At 47.6% G+C, this 14,873-nt stretch overlaps 1 protein-coding gene across 1 annotated transcript in view; it reads right to left on the bottom strand.

Annotated features, from left to right (window-relative positions):
• Positions 1 to 432: 432 nt before the first annotated feature.
• The window catches only part of GRIK3 (glutamate ionotropic receptor kainate type subunit 3), a 162,313-nt gene continuing 147,872 nt past the window's right edge, over positions 433 to 14,873 (bottom strand). Inside the window, exons 12-16 of the mRNA XM_070764460.1 lie at positions 13,721 to 13,839; positions 10,536 to 10,753; positions 7,376 to 7,598; positions 6,190 to 6,440; positions 433 to 4,184 (exon numbers count right to left, since the gene is read on the bottom strand). Of these exons, the coding sequence (XP_070620561.1) occupies positions 3,990 to 4,184; positions 6,190 to 6,440; positions 7,376 to 7,598; positions 10,536 to 10,753; positions 13,721 to 13,839 (1,006 nt within the window). The 3' untranslated portion in view covers positions 433 to 3,989. The remainder of the gene's footprint in view (positions 4,185 to 6,189; positions 6,441 to 7,375; positions 7,599 to 10,535; positions 10,754 to 13,720; positions 13,840 to 14,873) is intronic.

Raw genomic sequence — 14,873 nt, 5'->3', positions numbered from 1 at the left:
TGGCTGGCTTAGGGACAGAAACTCAGGGTCTTCTCGTTCCCTGCTTGATGCCTTAACCATTACTCCAAACTGCCTTTCCTTGTACAGGTCTCAGTGTCTTGCAAATAACACGCTCCTTGGAAAGAGGCCAAATCTGACCCTTTCAACATTATCCAAATGAAAAAAAAGTTTCTTTAATGGTGTTTAAATATTTTGATTGCAAACAAAATGTCAACTTCCTGATTCTATTTTTATTCCCCTTTTATTTTTTTCTCCCATCTCACTGGTGGATTATTTTATTATTTTTTGGACGCATAAAGCAGTTCAACTCTTTCTCTCGCAGACATTGTGGCTTCTTTTAAGCTTGTTTTGCTTTTTAATTGAAAGATACAAAATGTTTGGGCGGTTTGTTTTGTAGAAATATTTTATTTAAAATTTTAACAATGTTACCGCATACAGCAAAACTGTGCACTTGATATATCACAGTGTCTTAAAAAGGAAAATAATCATTTTTGTTTGTTTTAAAACTTTAAATTGTTCTCTCTTTTTTTTTGAAATTCTATTTACATCTGCCTAGAATGATCTGCAAGTAACACAGTTACTATGAAACCAAAATTCTTACAAAATGTTTACAAAAAACTAAATTCATAGAAATTTCTGCAGGTCCACAAAGAAATTGTCCCCCTGAATGTCACAGAGACCAGTTCTGTGGCTGTTGATAGGAAATCAGTCCAGAGAGAGAGAGGATGGAAGGGCAGTTCAGTTGCCATCCCCCAAATCACTGCAGACAGACGCTTTTTGTGCAGAGATATTGTTCAAAAGCCAAAGAAACCCTACCAAGAACAAAGAACGAGTTGCATGGTTGTGAGCTTGGAGGTTGTGTACTTTTGCAACTGGCCTTGCACAGCAACATTTGTGGTAGACCAACAGCTCAACATGGACACCCAAAGCTGGTTGGTCTTCCTCTAGCCAAGATGTTGAAGGTGACGGAGGGCCGTGTACACCTTGCCTGGTGGGTCAGCATTTGTTGGCTGCCAGGGAAGCAGGTGGGCTACCTTAGACTTCCAGGGCACTGCCCTGGCCTGGGTCTCAGCTGTGGAAAAGCTCAGCTGCTCTGAGGAACAGCCCCCTCAACCAGCTCCATGGCTCCCCATGCACGTTCAACCAGCAACACTTGGTGTAAGAAACAAGGTCTTCAGATATACCTCACATTTAGTTCTTCTTCTCCGAAAGCTGGAAAACCCAGAACTGGCTGGCGATTCGGATGCCTGGCCTCCCTCAGTGGGCAGGTGACCTCCTCTTCTGATGGTTTTTCCTCCAGGTTCAGCCGTTGGAAGCCTCCTCTTCATCGTTACGCACAAAATGAAAAGACTTGCATAAGCAGACTGGTTGGGGAGGATGAGAGACAGCAGAAACGGGGGAAAGAGTTTGCTGTCGTGCTCAAAACTGAAAAGAAAGGGAGTCAATTTTGCCCACATTTCGGAGATCGGGTGAAGGGGGCTCTCCTAGACTAGCGTAAGTTGGCCAAATCAAAACACAAAACCAAGAGAGGAACTTCTGACTTTTGAAAGGATCCCGTGATAACTGAAACAGCTTGTTTCTGATGCACTAAACCATTCGTCTTTCTTGGAGCATGACAAACGAGTTGGTCATTCAGAATGAGCAAATGAAACGGATACACAAAACTGGCTTTACTTATCACCCCATTCAATGCTGTACAGAAAAGGCTCTGTGGGGAGATTGGATGAAGCTCAGGAGCATCCTTCGTCTCCTCTTCTGCCTTGAGACCCTCCTTACGGAATGGAGGAGCCCCCGTTCCATTTCCCTTTTTTTCAAGATCCCGTTTGAAATGAGCTAAAAGTTTTAATGTTCTCCTAGTCAAGTATCTTCTCTTTCAACACTTTGGCTCCTCCAACCTCTGGGCTCCCGTTTACTACCCTTCTGCCATCGCTGCTGATGTAAGTAACCCAAGAGGTATGAAGAGGCTGGGAATGTTTTCTTGAGCAGGTTCTCAACACAAAGCAGCTGCTTGGAGCTGGGACGGGGGACGGAAACCCTTCTATGGGCTGCAGTTATGCACGGACTCTCTTCCCGCCTGTTTTTCCCAAAGAAGCTGGACCTCATCTCAACCCCCCACCCCCTTCAACCGCTGGGTTGTGTCGTCCCTCTGGTTGCAGCCTTGTGTGCTAGGCCTTTGCTGGAGGAGCAGGGAAAGGAGAAAGGACTCTTGGGGTTACCTAGCCAGCTGTCGTACATCAACAGGGAGCCCGCCTGCACTCACTAGCCCTGATGATGCTACCTAGTAGGGCAATAAAGTGTCTGCAAACCAGCAAGCAAAGAGCTCTTGATGTGTCTGAAGTCCAAGCTCTGCTTCTGCTGCTAATGGACCAGCTGAACCTGCTGTGCCCAGACCTCTCGGAGTGACCTTGGTGAAGCGGCCATATGGCTGTGGGAGGGGCCAAGGGGACAGCTCTCAAAAGGCACTTTAGAGGACAGCCTTGAAACAGCCTCCTCCCTCTGGCCACTCTGGCCCTCCACTGAGGGGAGGGTTCAGAACGAGGGAGGACAACGATGCTCTCCTGGGGAAAAACTTCTCTTGTTGAACTTCTTGCAGCTTGGAAAGGTACGAGAAGTGTGCTAGGCTTAGCCAGAGGTGCTTGGTGATAAATGCTGATGTTGAAGGAAAAGCTCTGGCTGCTGCTACACAATCCTCCTTTTTCTCTACCATGTCAGGGGACGGCACAGATCCTGCACCTGGCAATTTGACAAAGAATTGGGTATGGGTGGTGGTGGGAGAAAGCAGCCCCACCCCTGGCTCCTTCCAAACGGCAGGCAGTGGTGGTCTTTGGTCATTGGGAGAGAAAACCTCTGCTTGGAAGAAAAATGCAAACCATGTGCTCTCTGGGGGCCCTGGTCAAGGCCAAGCCTTGGAGTCCGTTCATCCTTTGGGAGCAGCTAGGGACAACAGGGGGGAGAAGCCTTCCGGCAACTCGGGACTGAATTCTAGGTTGGATCCCCTGGGCAGGTTCCCTTCCGTTGCCTCTTGTCCGGCCCTCAGGTGCTTTGGAGCCTGGGCCGACCCCCTCTTCTCTGTGACAGCCCCTCAAAGAGTGGAAAGTACCTGGGACCTCACTTGGAAATGGATCCTTGGGCACCACGGCACTTTTGGGGCAGTGTACCTAGAGTGGCTGATCAGAGGCATCCATGATCTCGTCTCGGCCACAAGGCCAGCATGGTCCACATACATGGAATGTCACTAGGTCCTACAGCTCTCAAACACCCAACTTTGTCCCCCGTTCGCCCCCCTCCCACCAATTCACATTGTCATTGCTTCCGATTTGCAAACGTTGGCATGTTTCTTCCCTGGGAACAATGCCCGGCTAAGAGAATTCCTCTCCATGGTTGGGGGGCAGGACCACGTCGTAGTGTGCTCTGTCGCCTTCTTGTTGCATCTCCTGACAGCTGAGGGACCCCGACACCGGCCGTCTGAAGGAGGGGCTCCCGTTGCATCGCCACCACCGCACATGCTAAGGGGGTGTCCTTCCTGAGGAACCATCGTCCAGCCCAGCAGGGAGTCAAAAGCCACGGTTCTGCTCCTCCCAGCAAGGGTGGTGGCTCTGGCCAGGACCCCTCCCTTGCCCTCCCCCTGCCCTCTGTTCTGTTGCCTCTGAAGTCCGTGGTCCACGTGGGGGCTCCACGTATCTCCTGATCCGAGGCCCTTCCGCTTATTGCCATACTTAACCCAAGGGTGGGATCCGAGATCTCAGAGGGTGGGAGGCGCCGGCTTTGTCTTTTACATGTTCTTGATATGTAAACATCGAGACTCTTGGAGGTGTCCGGGTGAGGAGTGGGGGGCTGGCAGTTGTGAGGCCTGCAAGGGAAGAATAAGACCCCTGTCTGCAGAAGGGGGGCCACCTGCTGTGGGTCTCTCCTCCCGCAGGCCTCCTGCCCAGTGGGCTGCTTTCCAGGGAGCCTTTTCCTCGGCGCCCCAGTCCTCACCCCTCTGCTGGCTAGGGGAAGGCAGGGGTCAATCCTGTGTTACAGGCCAGGTTGTCCTTGTTGGGCAGCCGCCGGTTGTTGAAGGTGTGCATGTTGATGACGGCGTCGGTCTTCACCATGAGGGGGGGCTGGGCTTTGTGCTTCGTGCGCTGCTGGCAGGTGACGGACAGCCGGATCTCCTCCGCCATGGCGCTGCAGAAGGATCGCTGGAAGCAGAGAGGGCAGAGGAAGAGGACGTTAGGTATGCCCATGTGTCACCAACAGTTTCCGGTCACAATTCAAAGTGTTGGTTATGACCTATAAAGCCCTTCATGGCACCGGACCAGAATATCTCCGGGACCGCCTCCTGCCGCACGAATCCCAGCTAGGTCCCACAGAGTTGGCCTTCAATGTCGTTTGGTGGGACCCAAGGGAAGAGCCTTCTCTGTGGCGGCCCCGACCCTCTGGAACCAGCTTCCCCCAGAGATTAGGATTGCCCCCACCCTCCTTGCCTTTCGTAAACTTCTTAAAACCCACCTCTGCCATCAGGCATGGGGGAACTGAGATATCTCCCCTTGCCTATGTAGTTTTATGTATGGTATGTTTGTGTGTATGTTTTTTAAATAATGGGGGTTTTAGTTTTTAAATATTAGATTTGTATTGTACATTGTTTTCTATTACTGCTGTGAGCCGCCCTGAGTCTATGGAGAGGGGTGGCATACAAATTTAATTAATAATAATAATAATAATAATAATAATAATAATAATAACAACAACAACAACAACAACAACAACAACAACAACTCTGTGGGACCTGACCGGTCACTGGGAAGATGGTCTCGGAGATAGTCTGGTCCTATGCCATGTAGGGCTTTCTTTCTTTTTTTTAATAATTTTTTTTATTAAATTTTTATCACAACAACAACAACAAAAAAATCTTAAAGAAAAAGTGCCCAACACCAATAACCCCTCCACCATTTAGGGGGTTAAATTATTTACAGTAAATTTCAATTTCTTCCTTGGCTCCGGTTTACATTTCTTTACATACAAAAAGTGATTGGAATTTATTTTTCACATTGTCGTCATAAATTCTACTTAAGATATAATTTTTCACCTTATTCCATCGTGCCATCAGCTTCTCCAATTTATTTTCATCAAAGTTATTTAATCTTATTTCCATACTTTCGAAGTGGATGTGGTCCACCATGTACCAGTACCAATTCTGGATGGTCCATTTATTGCTGTCCTTCCACCCTAACACCACTACTGCTTGAGCGCTTTCCAAAGCTGCTGTTTTGATTTCTTTAAATTCTCGTAATTCCCCATATTTATCTAGTGTTGCTAATTCTTTCGTGATTATCCAATTAATGTTTAGCATATTGTTAATTTCATTCTGTACTTCCTTCCAAAACTTTTGAACTTCAACGCATTCCCAGAGCATATGCATAAAGACTCCTTTTATTTGGCAACCGTGCCAACAGTTTCCTTTCCCTTTCCTCTGGAAGTGTGCTAGTTTTACTGGCGTGAAATACCATTTAGGTAAAATTTTCCTTCTCATCTCTCTAATTCTTGTGTTCTTTATCTCAGTGATTTTCAACCTTTTTTGAGCCGCGGCACATTTTTTACATTTACAAAACCATGGGGCACATTGAGGGGGGGAGGGGTTGCTAAAAAAAGTTTGGACAAAAATATTCTCTCTCTTCCTTTCGCTCTACAGTATTTCTCTCTCCCTCTTTCTCTCCCTCTTCTTTTTCCTCTCTCTCTTCATCCCTCTTTCTCTCTTCCTTCTTTCCTGTTTCTTGCTCTCTTTCTCTCTCCCTCCCTACTTCCCTCTATGTCTTTCTCTCTCCCACCTTCCCTCTCTCTCTCTCTCTCTCTTTCTTTCTCTCTCTCTCTTGCTCTCTCTCTTGCTTTCTTTCTCTCTTGTTCTCTTTCTCTCTTGCTTTCTTTCTCTCTCTCTCTCTTTCTCTTGCTTGCTTTCTCTCTTGTTTTCTTTCTCTCTCTTGCTCTTTCTTTCTCTCTCTCTTTCTCTTGTTTTCTTTCTCTCTCTGAACTTCGCGGCACACCTGACCATGTCTCGCGGCACACTAGTGTGCCACGGCACACTGGTTGAAAAACACTGCTTTATCTTATATATATTTTCTACGCCATGTAGGGCTTTCTAGGTCATAACCAACACTTTGAACGGTCCAAGAAGGAAAGGAGGAAGGAGGAAGAGGAGGAAGCCAATACCTGCTCTCGCTCTGCCGTCTTGCGCAGCTTGTAGATGAACTCCACGGTGGCTACGAAGACGGAGAGGATGAGACCAGCAGCCAGGACAATGAAGAGCCCGCCGATGTTCTGGATGCCGAGGGCGCTGGCTTCTTTGCTCTCCTCTTCTGGACAGCCGTTGCTTCGCCACCACTTCTCCTTCATGGCGTGCAGCTTTGCCTCTTCCTGCAGCTGAAGGATCGCGATGGTGATCTTGTCTCGGTAGGGCGAACCTGTAAGTGGGCGAGGCAGAAGGGGGAACATTGCTAAAAGAGAGACTGCGCTACGCAACCCCTGCAGAGGAATTTTCAGGCAGTTCTGTGGACCTCCCACAAAGCTAGAAAAGCAACACCCACAACACTTTTTGCAGAGGTTCCTATGGACTGGAAGGTCAGGCATAATTGGTACAGCCGTAAGGTTCCTATCTCCTTGCACTGATAATTTTCACTGCCTCAAAGGAATCACAACAATGATCCAGGAAATGGAGCCTCTCCCTTATGAAACCAGGTTGCAACGCCTCGGTCTCTTCAGCCTTGAAAGACGGCGTTTAAGGGGTGACTTGATCGAAGTGTATAAAATCATGCATGGGATAGAAAAGGTGGATAGAGAAAAATTCTTTTCTCTATCACACAATACTAGGATGAGGGGGCCCTCCCTAAAGCTCATAGGTAAGAAAGTGAGGACAAATCAAGGGAAATATTTCTTCACTCAGAGGTCGTTGGTTGATGGGATTCACTTCCAGAAGAGGTTGTGACAGCTGTCAGCCTGGATAGCTTCAAGGCAGGATTAGACAGATTCATGGATGCCAAGTGTATCATTGGTGGTTATGGAAACGGATGTCCATGTGCCGCCTCTATGTCGGTTGAGGCAGGCAGGGTTCCCTTGAGTCCCATTTGTTGGGGGTCAAGGGAAAGGAAGGGTCTTGCCTTCTCTTTCTGCTCAGGATCCCCAAGGACAATTGGTGGGTCACTGTGGGATACAGAATGCTGGACTCGATGGGCTTTGGGCTGATTCAGTCCCCCCACCAACCAGGCAGCAACCCCTCCCTGCCTGTTTGGTTTAAACCATAGTTACAGCTACCAAATTCCTGCATGCTTTTATCGAATGCCAGCCCCTCCTTCCCACCCCCCTATAGCCTCTTGTTCTCTCTGGACCCCGCTGGTCTCACCCATGGGCGTGCCAATCCCATAGCCTTTGGAATCGATCAGTCCACCAATCTGGGTCAGGTTGCAGTTTCGTTGGGTGATGTACTCAATGGTGGTGGACTCCATCAGGAGGGCATAATCAGACGTCAGGGCTCGCTGGATCCCTTCCTCGTTGTTCTTCACAAGCGATGAGGGTTTGCTGCTTATGAAGGCCCACATTTTTTCAAAAGTAGAGATCTTGGACTTCTGAAAGGGCAGATCAATGGAAAACAAAGTGTACTGCCCACAAGATCATATAGTATTGCCCACAAGATCATATGCTGCAACGTCCTGCCTGCCAAAGACTACTTCAGCTTCAACCACAACAACACAAGAGCACACAACAGATACAAGCTTAATATTAACCCCTCCAAACTTGACTGTAAAAAATACGACTTTAATAATCGAGTTGTTGAAGCTTGGAATTCACTACCGGACTCTGTAGTATCATTCATTCATTCATTCATTCATTCATTCATTCATTCATTCATTCATTCATTCATTCATTGGATTTGTTTGCCGTCACTCTCCGCAGACTCAGAGCAATAATAAGACAGCGTATAACAATAATCCAATACTAAAAACAATTAAAACCCATTATAATAAAAAACCAAACATACATACAGACATACCATGCATAAAATTGTAAGGGCCTAGGGGGAAAGAGTATCTCAATTCCCCCATGCCTGGCGGCAGAGGTGGGTTTTAAGTAGCTTACAAAAGGCAAGGAGAGTGGGGGCAATTCTAATCTCTGGGGGGAGTTGGTTCCAGAGGGCCGGGGCCGCCACAGAGAAGGCTCTTCCCCTGGGTCCCACCAAATGACATTGTTTAGTTGATGGGACCCGGAGAAGGCCCACTCTGTGGGACCTAACTGGTCGCTGGGATTCGTGCAGCAGAAGGCGGTCCCGGAGATAATCTGGTCCGGTGCCATGAAGGGCTTTATAGGTCATAACCAACACTTTGAATTGTGACCGGAAACTGATCGGCAACCAATGCAGACTGCGGAGTGTTGGTGTGACATGGGCATACCTAGGGAAGCCCATGATTGCTCTCGCAGCTGCATTCTGCACGATCTGAAGTTTCCGAACATTCTTCAAAGGTAGCCCCATGTAGAGAGCATTACAGTAGTCGAACCTCGAGGTGATGAGGGCATGAGTGACTGTGAGCAGTGAGTCCTGGTCCAGATAGGGCCGCAACTGGTGCACCAGGCAAACCTTGGCAAATGCCCCCCTCGCCACAGCTGAAAGATGTTTCTCTAATGTGAGCTGTGGATCGAGGAGGACGCCCAAGTTGCGGACCCTCTCTGAGACTTTTTGTGTACTGGTGTGTGTGTGTATCCATGGAGAACCACATGTGTTATAAAAGCACTACGTTTTCACTCGTTGCCAGAACAATGACCAGTGTCTATGAGAAGACAATATACAATTCAGAGGTGGTATTCAGCAGGTTCTGACCAGTTCTGGACAACCAGTAGCAGAAAATTTGAATAGTTCGGAGAACTGCCCTCACCCTTATCTATTCTTTGCCTCCTGAGCCCCTGTGATTGGTAGTAAATGGGGATTTTGCAGTGACCTTTTCCTGGAGTGGGGAGGGAGGGAAATTTTGCAGTACCCCTCCTCTGCCACGCCCACCAAGCCACGCCCACAGAACCGGTAGTAAAAAAAATGTGAATCCCACCACTGATCCAATTAGCACCGAAATGTATGCACCCTCGATTCAGCCTTATCTCCCATCTGGTTATGGAGGTTATATTATTAGCAATTAGAAGCCGACATCAATACAATAGGTGGCTAACACAGTATCAGCTTTTGAAGTTAATGGGGAATCTGGCATATATTGATTGAACTGCCACACTGCATTTTGAAAAGAGCCAAACAAAAGATTTATAGAGACAACCCCCCCACCCCTCCATTCGTTACAACAGGACTGGGTTTCTGTAATGCTTCTCCACTCTCAAGCGAATGGAAAGCACTTTAAATCAGTTCTTTTCCTCAAATTGATAGCGCCTTGAAATTGCAGCCATTTAAGCGGCTTGATTTGGGATAGAAACATAGAAGACTGACGGCAGAAAAAGACCTCATGGTCCATCTAGTCTGCCCTTCCATTATTTCCTGTATTTTATCTCAGGATGGATCTATGTTTATCCCAGGCAGGTTTAAATTCAGTTCCTGTGGATTTACCAACCACGCCTGCTGGAAGTTTGTTCCAAGCATCTACTACTCTTTCAGTAAAATAATATTTTCTCACGTTACTTCTGATCTTTCCCCCAACTAACTTCAGATTGTGCCCCCTTTTCCTTCTGTCCTCCAGACCAGTGTTTCCCAACCTTGGCAACTTGAAGGTATCTGGACTTCAACTCCCAGAATTCTGTGACCGATGCTCCAGGGCCGCTATGGAGGAGAGTCCCCAAGTGTTGTGGTTAGCTCTGGCCCAGCTCCTGCCCCAAGGACTGTGGATGTGGGGGAGACATCCACATGCTGCAGGCCTGTTTTGCCCCCGGTGGAATCTGCTGATGAAGGCTCCTCTGACCAAGAAGACATGAGTGACAGGGAGGAGGAGAGTGCGGCAGACAGCTCAGAAGGAGATCAATTATCTAGCTCCTCCTTGGATTCAGAACAAGAGTTAATGATACAGCCACGCATGCGGAGAGCGATGCATAGGCAGCAACAACTGAGAGATTATTATCAAAGAAAATGAGGCCACCTGTGGTTGGGTGGGGCTGTGGTCATTAGTGAGGCTGCTATAAATAGCAGCCTGTGGGTTTGGCCATTGTGGAGGATTATCTGATCGTTGTGTTTCGTGACTGCTTTACTGACTTTGACCTTTTGTGTGCTGATTTTTCCCCGCTTTGAAACTAAACCAGAGCAAAGGGTGTTTCACTTTGTGAAAGAAGGAGGACTGTGAATTGCCTCACAGCTGCAAGCTAAGTATCACAGAACTGATAAGGGATTTGTACAAATTACCAGTTTGTTTGGAGACGAGTGCTCTTTGCTATACCAAAAGAGGGCTTGGTTTAAGTGACTTTTCGTTATAAAGAACATTGTTTTGAATTTTCAAACGTGTGTATGTCTGAAATTTGTACCTGTGAATTTTTGGGAGGAGTCTGCCAGAGAGCCCGACAGAACACCAAGGTTGCAAGCTCACCTTGAAGAAGATCATAGTGGCTCCGTCCTTGACCGCGCCATATTCGATTTTGGTCTGCTTGGCCAAATCGTCGGCAGAGCCAATGGGCGACTCCATCCTTTCCACCGTCAAGAAGGCAGCTAGGTTTGCCGTGTAGGAAGAGATGATGATGAGTGTGAAAAACCACCAAATGCCCCCAATGATCCGAGTGGACAGAGCTTTGGGCATCAGCTCGGAGCCTGGGAAAGAAAGGAGAAACAGAGGGGAACAGTTGCAGGGTGGACAGTCTCTCCCCACTCGCCCCCCAGCCAGGCCCACTTCTGAACCATGAGCTGCACCCCAATTACACCCGGTCAACCTGAGCGATGCCTGAGAAAGCCACCCCGCTGTTTCCCTTCTTTCCTTCAGCTGCCGGCAGAAATCCCCCCCCCCATCCCTGCTGACCTTGGGCACAGCCAGTAATTTATGGGCAACTGCAAATCAGAGTAATTAACTAAGCAGCTTTTATGTGATTTGAATAGCAAGCCATTTGTGAACTTTTATGTCTCTTTTGTTCAATCGTTTAAAATAAAAAAAAGAAACTCCCTTTATGCGGATTGTTTTTCAAAAGGGTTCACCCCCAGGACATTCTTCAAACATACAGGCTTTAAGCTCCCACCACCACCCCAAAAAAAACCTCTGGGCAAAGAGTGATTAGCGCTGCAAATAGCAGCCAAGGGTAACAAACACCATTTCAATGTTTTACAGGCCTACAGTGACTTTGTCCAAAGAGAGAAGGACATGGGGGTTTTTGTCTCTTCTGTTCCTGATTCCAGGTGGAACCAGGTTGAAACGGGGAGACCGTGGAGGAAACCCCTCTCCCTGAAGGCTGGGAATTAGGGGATGAAAAGGTGGGTGTCTTCAAAGACGTTGAAACTGTATCTCTCCTGTGCTTCAGTGCTGAAGAGTGACAGCAGTTGTGAGGGGAAGAGGACTCAAGATAGGAGGTCTGAAAACTTGGGGGACCTGGTGCCTTGCTGATGCCTAATTTGCTCCATCCAAGCAGCCTCTTTCTGTGCTGGCTGGCCACATTCCTGGTCTATCTCCTCAAGCCTACAATCCACAGACATGGAAAGACCTCCTGAGTAGTGTGGGGCGAACTGAACTTGCAAAGTTTGGGCTCATGCTGAACTTTGCAGTGCTCGACATGCTGGACCCGAACTTTTTAAAAGTAGAGTAGAGTAGAATAAGGAAATAATTGGAATGGATTGGAATGGAATTTAAATCTTTATTTTAAGGGGTGACTTGATCGAAGTGTATAAAATCATGCATGGGATAGAAAAGGTGGAAAAATTCTTTTCTCTATCCCACAATACTAGGACGAGGGGGCACTCCCTAAAGCTCATAGGTAAGAAAGTGAGGATGAATAAGGGGAATATTTCTTCTTCATCCAGAGGGTCGTTGGTTTATGGAATTCCCTTCCAGAAGAGGTCATGACAGCTGTCAGCCTGGAGAGCTTCAAGGCAGGATTAGGCAGATTCATGGATGCCAAGTGTATCATAGATGGTTATTGAAATGGATGTCCATGTGCCACCTCTATGTTGGTTGAGGCAGGCAGGGTTCCCTTGAGTCCCATTTGTTGGGGGTCAAGGGAAAGGGGGTTTTTTGCCTTCCCTTTCTGCTCAAGATCCCCATGGACAATTGGGGGCCCACAGAATGCTGGCCTCGATGGGCTTTGGCCTGATTCAGCAGGGCTCTTCTTAGGTTCTTATGTGAAAAAGAAGAAAGAAAAAGTACCCAGAGCAAATGCTGAGTAATCCCTGTCAGACTTTGAGCACAGGGGAATCCAATGCTTGCTGGAGCCCTTCTGGCTTTCGAGCCTCCCATTAGTTTAGCTATTTAGACCGGTGGGAACCCCTGGACGTCCACTTCTTCCTGGTCGGAAGGGCTGGTGAGTAGGTCCTGCGTGGAGCAGAGGAAATTTTGCTCAAGAGCCCTTGGGATGGGTAGGTCTACCAGGGAGAAGTAGGTCTCGCCTCTGCTCTAAAGATCCTCCCCAGTGGAAGAGGCAGAGAAGCTGATCTTGACACGCTCTTCAGAGACTGCCTAGAGACACCCCCGCCTCTCCCCCCCATTTCAAAAAGCAACGTCTTTGCTTGTCATTGTGTGATGACAGCAACTCCTTGGTGCTCTGCTGCTGCTTGTAACCATGAAGGAGAGAAGACACCGTATTACATCTCTTGCTCCTGTTGTGGTTAGCTCTGGCCCAGCTCCTGCCCCAAGGACTGTGGATGTGGAGGAGACATCCACATGCCGCAGGCCTGTTTTTCCCCCGGTGGAATCTGCTGATGAAGGCTCCTCTGACCAAGAAGACATGAGTGACAGGGAGGAGGAGAGTGGGGCAGACAGCTCAGAAGGAGATCAATTCTCTAGCTCCTCCTTGGATTCAGAACAAGAGTTAATGATACAGCCACGCATGCGGAGAGCGATGCATCGGCAGCAACAACTGAGAGATTATTATCAAAGAAAATGAGGCCACCTGTGGTTGGGTGGGGCTGTGGTCATTAGTGAGGCTGCTATAAATAGCAGCCTGTAGGTTTGGCCATTGTGGAGGATTATCTGATCCTTGTGTTTCGTGCCTGCCTTGCTGACTTCGACCTTGGTGTGTTGCTTTTTCCCCGCTTTGAAACTAAACCAGAGCAAAGTGTGTTTCACTTTGTGAAAGAAGAAGGACTGTGAATTGCCTCCCACCTGCAAGCTAAGTATCTCAGAACTGATAAGGGACTTGTACCAATTACCAGTTTGTTTGGAGACAAGTGCTCTTTGCTATACCAAAAGAGGGCTTGGTTTAAGTGACTTTTCGTTATAAAGAACATTGTTTTGAATTTTCAAACGTGTGTGTGTCTGAAATTTGTATCTGAATTTTCAGGAGGATTCTGCCAGAGAGCCCGACAGAACATGCTCCAAGGCTTCCCTCCCCCAAACAACCACATTCATCTCGCACCTGTCAATCAAGAAGCACACTACCTGCGCATAGAGCAGTGTTTCCCATCCTTGGCAACTTGAAGATATTTGGACTTCAACTCCCAGAATTCCCCAGCCAGCGAATGCTGGCTGGGGAATTCTGGGAGTTGAAGTCCAGATATCGTCAAGTTGCCAAAGTTGGGAAACACTGGCATAGAGCAAAGAAGGAGGAGAGAAGGAGGTGGCGCAGGAGTGGGACCTACCTTGCTGCATCAAAGCTCCCATTCCAAACCAGAAACTGTTGAGGAGGGTGAAGTTGTTCTCGACAATGTCTGACCCGGGATTGCACGGATGAGCATCATACCATTCGTAAGGGCTGAACCTACATGTGGAAAGAGGGGAGGGGGGGTTACACTCCTGCAGAGAGGACAGACACGGATGGGCCGGTGAGAAACGCCTCGGGTTGGGCACCACCTGGACAGTTTGAGTCAGGTGTGCCTCCCTGTTCAGGTTTGAGCCAAAGTGGACATCAGAAGTTGGCCGTCCACAGCCGTCATTGGAGAAACAGTGCGCTATGGATGCTTTTGTGAAACTGGCTGATACACATAGCAACAACAATAACCTTTAGATAGTGAGAGGCAGATGAATTGCGAGAGGAGCTTTCATAGTCTAATTTGCCTGTGTCTTTCTCCCTTTATTTTGCAAAGTTGCATGATCTGAGTGGAGAGACCCCAATCAATTTGGATAAGCAATTTGGGAAACCAACAGTGCCACCTGCTGGCTAACAGAAAACATTGGAACAGTTTGTGGAAGAATTTGCTGACAGCTGGAGATTGACCTTGAGCAAAGAAGATAAGTTGGAACTTGAAAGATTCTGGTTATCTTCTGATATTCTGCTTTATATTTTGTGTCCCTCTTTCCATTTTTGGTCCTTATCATATTTGTCTTACAGTTCATCGTAAAACCAGCACAATGCCACTGAAAACAAAAAGTAAGAAATCCAAGAAGAAACCAGCATGGTTGCACATAGATCTCTCTGATGGACATTGTTGGTTTCCCAATATGATACGCCAACTGTTTTACAAAAATCACCAAAATGCTTTAAATCCACATAAAAGGTTTTTCCAAATTCATTGTTCTTTTTCAAATTTCTCTAATTTTCACCAAGTCCATTTGCAATCATCTCAACAATCTTCTTGGGCTTTAATCTTCTTTCATTATAGGATACATTTTGCTATCTCCTTCCCCCCCCCTTTAAATTGGCCAATCACTCACCCGACTCCAGCACTTTGCTTGGTCCTCGCTCCTGCACAAAAGCTTAGATCTTCTCACCCAGGCAATCAACAGATTACCAGATTACCTCGGAACCACCTGCTACCGCACGAATCCCAGCGACCGATAAGGTCCCACAGAGTT

The sequence above is a fragment of the Erythrolamprus reginae genome, chromosome 11 (genome assembly GCF_031021105.1).
Source record: "Erythrolamprus reginae isolate rEryReg1 chromosome 11, rEryReg1.hap1, whole genome shotgun sequence".
Lineage (NCBI taxonomy): Eukaryota > Metazoa > Chordata > Lepidosauria > Squamata > Dipsadidae > Erythrolamprus > Erythrolamprus reginae.
This window is presented reverse-complemented; position numbering and strand designations above follow the sequence as displayed.